General features: G+C 41.1%; 1 protein-coding gene across 1 annotated transcript in view; it reads left to right on the forward strand.

The window, feature by feature from the left end:
• shisal1b (shisa like 1b) overlaps positions 1-4,567 on the forward strand; it is a gene marked incomplete at its 3' end in the record, with an annotated part of 71,476 nt that extends 66,909 nt beyond the window's left edge. Inside the window, exon 5 of the mRNA XM_083763174.1 lies at positions 3,446-4,567. Within this exon, the coding sequence (XP_083619300.1) occupies position 3,446 (1 nt within the window). The remainder of the gene's footprint in view (positions 1-3,445) is intronic.
• Positions 4,568-10,951: the final 6,384 nt, after the last annotated feature.

The following is a 10,951-nucleotide window of genomic DNA, read 5'->3' on the forward strand; positions in this document are numbered from 1 at the left end:
AATGGCTGAGAAAACCGAGGCCCACTTACGTCTGACATCTGTTGGCCAAATGTAAACAAACACAGATGGGGTCGGGTCCTGAAACTGGCACAGCAGCGACTAAAAACAACCCAGTCGCACGACGAATGGTGAATCCATCATGCATGGTTACGAGTACAGTATGTCAATCTGACAGTAGACACCAATTTACATTGTCTCATGCACTGAATGTACGGAGATATATTTTCTTCAGGGTATAAGCGCTGCAGCATTGCATTCAGCGTGTGGGAACACTGTTTACCATAACACTGTGTGACAGGGCGGATGTGTGCTGCTTCAGATCCACCCCTGGGTAGTGTGTGCAATCAGGGAATCTGTTATTGCCTTCTCTTGTCGGATACCCTTTTAACAAAGGATCCCTGGCTAATAAGCCTTATGCTTTAATACATAGAATTACCCTCTATGTGGAATGCTAATAAACAACAACTTAACACTTCCTAAGGTTAATATGAGCAATATAAAAATATGTTTTTAAACTTTTTATTAGCAGGGTATCGGTAATTATGTTTTAAGGCATAGAGGCTATCATGCTTATTAGTGAGGGATCCTTCAATTTCAACAAATAAAACTTTTTGTGATGATGACAAGATAGATAGGCTATTGTGGTAAATCTTTACTAAGAATATTACATTTGCTTCTCTGGGAAAAAAACAGTTGACAAAATATTTAATTCTGAATGATGTTGCACTAGGACTAGGCTGTTTGTTAGTTTATGTTTTCTCTCTTTCTTTGTTCTTTCTTTCTTTCTAACTTTGAGCTGCTTGTTTTGGCCATGCAGGTCTCCTTTCAAATATGTATTCATAATGGCATTCATCCACTGGTTAAATACTGCAAAATACAACAAATGACTTGCAAAAAGGCCATTTTATATAGTATAGCGATACACAGCAAAATAAAAAGTGTTAATTGAACTCGACGTTACACATATCCGTTTGTTTCTGACATCATAATTCCCATGGGGGCTCTAGCAGTCCTTAAAGGGCAGTAAACACACAGCTGTTCCCTAATGTAGCTCCCAGTAGCTTCATTTCTATAAAGCCCTATGTGCAGCACTGAGGCACTAAATGGATGTCCCGGCCCTTCGAACATCAAAAATACATTTCTAATTAGGCTTATGCAAACCCTCTTCCCAGGAATAAATAAATAATAATGGCATAACAGGAGCATCTACACTACAGTACAGTATGGAGCAACGGTAAAAAAAAAGAAAAACAGCTTTTGCTATCACATTACATTGCTTGTGTAGATGCTGTCTTGTTTATTGTGAAAAGAAGACGTTCTAATAACGCTGTACAATCTTGGACTATTGATATAAGTTGGCATTTTGTGATCAAAGCCACATAAATCATACTGTGGTGTTCAGCAGGCTGGCTGCTGTGTCTTTATGCCTTCCTAGTATGGTGACAGTATATATGCCTCATTTGCACAAATGGAAATAGCAATCTTTATAAATACTTAACCAATAATAACAACAGAAGTGATTCAGAAGACAATGTTTCTGTAATGCAGAATGGTGTGTGTGTGTGTGTGTGTGTGTGTGTGTGTGTGTGTGTGTGTGTGTGTGTGTGTGTGTGTGTGTCCTATATATACACAATGTGAATTTTGATTCTCTTAATAAACTTAGATCTGTCTGCGTGTTTCAGACAACTTGGCCGTTGATGCGTTATTACCGTGAGGGGGTTATCTGATAGTCCAATAAACAGGCTGTACACATAAGTCATGGAAGCATAGCTCCGGCATATTTTAATGATTGCCCAGGATACTTATCCCAAATTGAATGGTCATGTGATATGCATATGAACAGCAAAGACATATATGAAAGCACATACGACCTGTTACATCACGAATCAGATTCGATCATATCAGTCCATTGAACGGGGCGCCCCTTGAAGCGCAGGCCAGAGTCCTGGAGAATTCTGACGTGTCTCTCCTTTTTCAGACACTATATAGGAATCTTTCTGTCACTCTGTGACCTTGCTTGGGCACAGCTAGGGTGCACACTCTTATGAGTAATGGTAACCGCTTAAAGGGTCTACTTTACCCCATCACCGTTGATCTGCAGTTAGCATAGGTCCATGGTTTATCATACAGTTTTAGAACAGCACTGATCAAACAGGCTATTCTGACAGAATTAAAATAACACAATAAAAGATATCCTAACATCAGACGACAACGGTGTGCATCATGGACCAAAAGAAACACGTACCAAATCATCCTGCAGTGATTACATAAGTGACTCACTTCACTTGACACCGTCTGCTCATGGCAGACTGTGTCAAGTGAGTCACACACAAGTGGTGAGGGTCTACTCATGGCAAACCCTCGCCTTTTTCAGTCAGGCCTTCAGCATTATGAGCCAAGCTGTAGTCCAGTCAGGCCTGGGTGACTCATCATTATGAGCCAGGCTGTAGTCCAGTCAGGCCTGGGTGACTCATCATTATGAGCCAGGCTGTAGTCCAGTCAGGCCTGGGTGACTCATCATTATGAGCCAGGCTGTAGTCCAGTAAATTAAGTCTCCGTCACACATTCAGATACATTGCTATGGACACGGTGAGCTTCTGGAGCTGCTTTTTACGGCATGTGACATTATCGTGCAACAAAGTATAAATGCCGCTTAGTCATCCGTAAGGCGTAAGACCAGCACTTAAGTATCTGCCAGTTGTTTCTGCCAGGGATATAATACACACGCCAAGCTTGGGAAGTTCAAGATGGCTTTTCATATCCTATTTCATCTTCTTGTCACCACTTGTGATCAAAAGCATAGCCAATCCTGTCACATCAGGTTTTTATCTCTGAACCATAACTTCAGCTGGAATGATTTTGTGTCGGCAGCATTATCGCTATGATGAAATGTGCTCTTTCTGTCTGCAGAACAGCATGCACAGACCTTGTCCAATTAGTACAATCTTCTCCATGTGGCGGGCGAGTTAATTAACATTGTTTCATTGTAGTCAATACTCTAGAGACAGCTGAACAGAGAGTATGAGCTGTCCGGGAGAAAACAAAAAACATGGCAACGCAGTGGCATTGAATTGTCGTTCATATGGGTTGCCTTTATAGGTCAAGGTATTTGCTTTTCATGATAGTAGGCTACTGTTAAGTTGTCACATTTTAGCCTTTACAAATTCTCTATCACAGTTTTCTCAGAAACTCTCTAATTGGATCCATTCATAATTTTGTCAAAAGGGTGCGCAATAAGATCTATTTACATAGTAAACTATGATTGGGCGGTTTGTACACAATGATCATTGCTGATCATAACAATACACAGTTTATTTGTCAAAGAAATATAGTCATGCACATAAAAACATTTTTTGCAGTAACACAGGATGACCGCATCTCTTCCATCTGCATCAAGTACAGTATGGGTCTATTTTTCATTATTTCTCTTTTTTTCCCTCCACAGAACGATGCTGTGAGTGGACAAATGGAAGTGTAGCAATGTCCTGTTTGATGCGAAGGAGAGTGTCACACACAGACACACATCTCTGGATCATTGACACAGCACCATAGGTGGGCCAGCTATATGACAATACTGGAGTAGTAGCTAGCAATGACTATATCATCCCCTTCTCATGAGCACAACACCTCCATGAAGGGCCAATTGAAGCTCAACACCAACAGAGACTACAGACACACATGGAGGACGGCCATATTACTGCTACCAAACCGTAGCAAAGAAAGAAGCAACACACACACATTCACCGTCACTGACTCATTGACCCACTGTAATGTCTGGCAAAGTTTGACGTGTCCCACACAAACCGGAGTTGAACTGGATGTACTGTAGTCGCAAGCATTTACACTTGCCAGTTATTCGTTTTTTCTGTTTCTTTAAATTTGGTTTACACTTTATATTCTGTATTAGTGTTTATTAAAATGCTGTGTCAGTTTGTGTTAAGTATAGCAATTAGACACAGTTGTGGCTTAATCTATCCAGTGATTTATTTATGTGAAATAGGCAGTTGCACAAGTGGTCAAAATTCTGAACATGTTATAGTTGAGGTCGATGCTGGGCATCTCACTTTAGGTATATTTTGTTACTTCTTAGGCCTACTTCTTCACAGACATAAGAAATGTCTCTACAGCCCTGTCAGTAAAATATGTTCTATGAAACTTGGTCTCCTTTCTACAAACAAATGAACAATTTCTCTATTGTAACTTGCCTGACAAGGACATAACGCCATAAGGGGAAATGCTGTATATCAAAAAGTTCTACATTAGGGCTGTCAAGACTTCTCAGAAGGAAGACATGGCTATCTGAGACATGAAAGCAAAAGAAAAAGGATCAGGGATACCTCCAGCAAAGAAACAGCAAAGAAAGTTGGCTTCAACTTCAATCTAAATAAATTATACCATAAATTGTAAGTCAGTCCATTATTTAAAAAAAAATCACACCTGTGTGAAGTAAGTGGTGCAACTCCGAGTGGGGGTCCCCGGGGGGTCCCCAGAACTTCCAGACCCGCAGGAACACGGTCAGGGGGCTGGACCGATTCCGGCGAGCCGCCCGTGTCTGAAACAATTGAGAAATGAGTTACCGTGTGGGGGTCCCCAGGGGGTCTCTCTACTGTACTGTACTGATACACCTGCAATCATCCTATACAGTTAATATGTATGTGTGTGTGTTAGGCTGCACAACAGTGACACTTGGTTTTGAAAACCAACATGCTATTTTCGCGCTCAGACACAGCCAGCCAGCCAGGCAGCCAGGAACACACAAAGCTACTTAATGAAGTGGTTGCACCACTTAATTAAAGGGCTCTTGATAAGCAGTTTGATTCTTAGCCATTTGCCCAGCTGTCTGAAAAAACAGCTCCATTAGCAATATAATGCAAAGTGAAAAACATTGAAAGTTAATATACATTTAGTTCCCCTTCAAATCCCCTTCACTGTCAGCAATAATGTACAGTACTTCTTCAAAGGAATTAAAAGTGCAGGTGAAAGGAAATAGACAGCTTAATCACTGACATGTCAAAGAGGGAAGGCAAAGTAAAAGGAACAGACATATCAGAATATTGTACTGTCAAGCTTCACCGTGAGACACTTTGGCCAAACACTATTGCTTTGCAGTGTCATCATGTTCGCTTTCATGCTAATTGCTGTCAAATACTTTCCCCAGTGGTCTGTAAAATGCTGCCTCTTCTGTCTTGGCAAAAGCATACAGTTGTACAAGGCAGCTGCTGGTGCCAGATTGTGTGTGAATGATAGGACAAGACCAGATGGAAAGTAGGCAGTAACAGTTTGTATATTGTATACTCTTTCGCAATCTTGCAGGTGCTTGGCAGCTGCCGAGCCATGTACTGTGTTGTACGTGTACAGAATTCCTGGCCCTGTGCATGAACGCACTGCAGTGTCCTTGGGTAGTGGACCCATTAGCGAGCTAGAATCCCCCACAACTTGGGAACATGCTTTAGGCTGTGAGAAGTGAGAACACACAGGGACAAGGACTAGTACAAGCTATAGGTATTGAGAACTGGAGTTTGCACAGTGTTCCGTGAAAGTCAAGATGGTGGTCAAGCACCGCAAAGGGCCCCGACGCCATCATCCTCAGTTATCAGTAATAATATTATTAACATTTGCTGAGTTGTTTTAGAGATTTAATTCCCCTTCCCGATGGCTATGGGGATTTAATTGCGTGTTCACCATAGCAGGAGTGTTCCGTTCCATTCCATCCAGTGTAGAAATCGAAATAATTGGCCCAGAGAGCAACATCACATATATGTTCTCTCCTTCTCCCTTGTATCCAAAAGTGAGGGCAAAAAGTCAGCTTCTGCAGTACAAAGGGGTTTTAATTGGACCACAAAGGCTTGAGATCAGATATGGTAGAGAGCACAAGTATATTTTTTGCCCTGTAGTAAAGGAAAGGGAGTCACATCTAACCACCAACTTCCAGGGAATTCAAGGGACATAAGGGGTGGCACGGTCGAGGGTACCAGCCCGTACAAATATCACTAGAGTGAATTAAAGTGAAATATGAGGGATCCCACCCTGCTTCTCAAATTGTTACTACTGGCTAATAGGCCTTAACTGTATGTGATGTTTTCTGTTTTCTCTTGAGCAGTCTTGACTCTCGAACCGATGTGAGTTGTGACATGGTAAATTGTGATGGCTCTGCCTTCTCTTGCAAAAGACAGGCGGGAGAACCCACCCGTGTCAGTCTATCCAGGTTGTCATAGTAACAGTTGCCTTACGGTCAAATCCCCACCTGTACACAGACACTTCGTTGTGAGTGACCTCACCTTAACCGTGGTGGAGGTGGTCATGTGCACTGCGTTCTGTCTATGTACCTCATTTACTACTAGATAGAATGTTCAGTACAGTTTTGAGTTGAATTGTTATTGCACTTGTTAACTTTGTATCGTTACAACAGGGAAGAAATAAAATTTTATCTTTTACAGTGTGTTTAAATTATTTGTGTCTGTGTCTGTCTTTCAAATGAATGTTAAAGCTGCAAAATTATTTAGGACAATAAACTGTCTGTAATTGTATCTGTATGGTTGCGACCGTCAGTCTGTCCGTCCGTCCCTCCGTCACGCCTCGTGACACACTCCATATATGGCCGTCTCCATATACTGTATGAAGATCACGACACTGACCTCATCAAACCCTGGATAGCCAGACTGGATCATCACTTAGATCATATGGAACCGGCAAGCAACTCTACATCTGACCTCAAACTTCAAACCCTTAGATCTCCATATGGAGCTGACCTGTTCTGACATTCCATATGTTGATCCTTCCCCGTCCTTCCTATTCGATGTCTCCCTTTTGACTGATACTTGTCCATTCAAACTCTAAACGGGCCCGCTCCAAAGTTATTAGCGCAGCCTCGCCCAGCAGCTACTAACACAATTGCAGCTGTTGGAAATGGTCTCCCTGCTCTTTATTGAGACATTTAAATCCTGTGGTTGGGGAGGACCACTGTTGATTAACAAGGGGTATTGGATATAAGTCAAATGGAATCAATGTGACTTCCCCATATGCTCTCCCATATACTGTAGCTCAACAGTAAAAGATGTGGCGCTACGGTAAAATGGTAAATACACCTTTATCCAAGGCATTTACAATGTATTACATTCACCCATATTCATACACCGATTGGCGGAAGAAAGCATGCCAGGCACCAACCTGCTCAACAGGATAAATTAGGGGTTCAGTATCTTGCTCAAGGACACTTCAACACTAACTCAGAGTGAACCCCGAGTTTGACACAAAATGCTACAGTGAGTTTGTACAATAATTATTGGGTTAATGTGGTGTACCATAAGCCTATAACTAGAAGGAGGAAGCACTGCATGGTTCTGATGGCTCATCATAAGATACAGGAAGTTGTAAGTTTTGCTTTATGAAATGTACCAAGTGGTATAATAACCATAAGTGATTTACATTAAGTGAAGATATACTGTATTACAATCCTGAACATACAAAACCAATAGCTTCTAAGCATTACTGATATTTTGTGAGCACATAAAATCAAAGGATATTAGAGAAATGGCGGAAAGTTCTGATGACTTAAAGAACTTAAAGACGGGGTGAAATTGTTAATTTGGGCATTATATTCCCAGCGTCGCATCCCTCCAGGCTATGGGACGTAAGTCTGTCTCATGCACGACCACATGCACGCACATGCAGTCGTTTGTAAACAAAGTGACAGAGAGACGTGCAACAAAGCCAGGGGATTGTTTCTAACCTATATACACAACCTATATATATATATATATATATATATATATATTAGCGTGATAATTAAGTTTTAAACGAGTAATACACTGTCTGGATGTCATCTTGAATGAGCTCCCGTTAGTTCGACCCTTACTAACCCTATCTCTAACCCTAACCTAAACATAACCACAAGCACGGGAGCAGTGCATGTTCACCAACCTTAATGCATGTTCACCAACCTTAATGCATGTTGACCAAACTTAATGCATGTTCACCAACCTTAATGCATGTTGACCAAACTTAATGCATGTTCGAACTAACGGGAGGTCGGACCACGGGGACGTCCCCCCCATGAAAGCAGTTGAGACGAATAACAGTCTAAGAAAGTCCATAGTAATTATCCATAATGTATAAATGATGGATTACGCTTCAGGACAGATAGGTCTTTTCGGGGAGGGGTCAGAATAAAGTATGGACTTAGACTGTTATTCGTCTCAACTGCTTGACCACGGATATGATGTGTGAAAAATGTATTTTTCATTTCACTAGGTCACAGTCTCAGTGCCACCTGACGCCTTTGGACGCCTCCCCCTGGTGGCCGAGAGTGCCACACACACACACAATTTAGGCATTTAGCAGCACTATACATATAAACTATACATATTTACTACTATGCTATGACTATATACAATACAATTATAGTGCTGTCTACATAACATGCTATCTAAGCCAACAGAAATGCTATCTAAGGGGTTAGGGTAAGTGCTATGGGCCATGATGGAGTCTGAAAAGGTGGGTTTTCAGGCTACGGCGGGCGGGCGGACACACACACACACACACACACACACACACACACACACACACACACACACACACACACACACACACACACACACACACACACACACACACACACACACACACACACACACACACACACACACACACACACACACACACACACACACACACACACACACACACACACACACACACACACACACACACACACACAAACACACACACACACACACACACACACTTTTTTTTTTAATGTAATCCATTGAAAATGCCTCTAATCTGGTGTGCAGGTGATGACATGCACAATATAATTTCATTTTCTTTCTTTTATTTATAATGGGCTTCGGTGGCAACAAGGGCCAAAACTGGTATATCCACCAGGTGGCACTGGATTTAATTTCCCCTGGCAATTTGGGAATTCCCTTTAGTCTAGAGGCAGCAGTTAAGATGTTGCTTTCCACACAGGACACCCGGTTCAAAGCCTGGGTGTTCCAGCTGAAAATAGAAAATGCATTTTCAGACAGATACCTATTTTAGGCAATCAGGAGAGAGAACTTGCACTGAATTCAGATTAAACAAGGGAAATTAGAAGTGATCGCAAATAAATGAGCAGCTGACGGATGGGTACTCTCTCCTGATTGGCTGAAATTTTGTCACCCATCTGAAATTGTGTGTTTTTTTTATTATTATTAAAGAGTTGGAGAGACTCATCATCTACTCAGTCTTATGTGAACACCCCAGATAGTTTTTAAGTTGCTCGAATTTATTTAGATATTTGGTATTCATTTCAGCTGCCCTGCCCCCTTCCTATACAAACCCATTGTAACTTCAACCTCCATTTTAACCATGATAGATTCATCGAAAACACCTGTCCTTTTTTCTGGTGACTGATACTGTCCTTCTAATTCGTCAGGGGCAGTGGTTTTTAATTTAATGTTTTAATTATTTTTTTAATATTGTTTTTGGAAAAGAATTAGGAGGGGGCGGAGCCGGCGGAGACAAAAATATCTAAAACAATATTTAGAAATACATGAAAACAGTGAATGAAAAACCACTGCGCCCTCACATATTAGAAGGACAATATAATTCACCAGAAAAAAGGTTGGGTGTTTGATGAATCCATCATGGTTAAAATGGGAGTTTGAAATTACAATGGGTTTGTATAGGAAGGTATAGCTAAAATGAATATCAAATATCTAAATACTGAATCGAATAACTTAAAAACTGTGTGGCGTGTTCACATAAGCCTGAGTGGACAATAAAATGACGTTTTTTTTAAAGTGAAATATCCCTTTAAGTCTATAAGAATGACAGGGGCAGTGTGGGGGCACGAGTTGCACGACAGAGAGAGGCCAATGTCACGCCTTTGTTTTAATGAAGACACCTGCCACAGTCCGATTGTGTCAAAGTTCAATGCACCGGAGGGTGAAGTGCCTTCTAACAAGCTCCAACGTCTCATTCTCAGTTCACATATGTCTATCATTCCGCTCATCAACAGATGTCGTCTGTCTGTCTGTCATTCATTTCCCCCTGTCCTCCACCTCTCTGTATGCCTTATCTGCTACTGTTCTGGCCCATGACTCAGTATGAAACCTAATTGCTACCATTCATCACCACCAGTTGTCTGATCTCAATATCCTGCTATTATTGAGGAAGCAGATATAGGGCCACATTCTGCTGACGTTCATCCATTACAACACAATTACATCTAGAAGCAGTGTTCCATGGTATTTATATCTCTCTTATATCTCACTGAAGGGCATTAGCTCCTCCAATACATGGCTTTTGAAGATTACATCATATGGCAGCCAAGTCTAATGGGATGGGATTTTGTTTATGACGTAAATTGTTTGCCAGCCAAGTCTATGGACTTTAATGTTGGTTTAGGGCACTAAATGACAACGTAAGATGTCATGTGGCTGATATAAATACATCTTGTAACTCATTTTGTTTCATCAAGAAACAAGACGGATAAAGGAAAGAAACAGTAGGCCTACAACTGTAACTGTGCTGCTACACCCAACGTCACTCTAATTGGGCTTCACAGCCAGCTAAACTCTTCCTTGTAAAATGCCTCCAAAGAACAGGCAGGTGTTGAATAGGACTGGATTAATATAAGTGTAAAACTGAAACAGAAAATAAGAAGGCAGGAAAACACAATGAAAAAAAGTAATACAAATAACTAATACAATAACTAACTAATGCCACGCAGCTGTAACAGGCAACAAACACAGAGTAAGTAAGTAAGTAAGCTTACATTTGTTAACAGGTAAGGCAAACATGGCAGAAATACTTAACCACTAAGGTATTGTATTAAATGAATGAATTAATTAAGAGCATCCACATGAGTAGGCCCAAAGCCTGAACTACAACTACTGCAGAGTCATACAGTACATCAAACATAAAATATAGAGTAGAAAATATCTCACAATATGTCCCAATATACATT

The sequence above is a fragment of the Protomyctophum parallelum genome (genome assembly GCF_964188405.1).
Source record: "Protomyctophum parallelum genome assembly, chromosome: 4".
NCBI classification, from domain to species: Eukaryota; Metazoa; Chordata; class Actinopteri; order Myctophiformes; family Myctophidae; genus Protomyctophum; species Protomyctophum parallelum.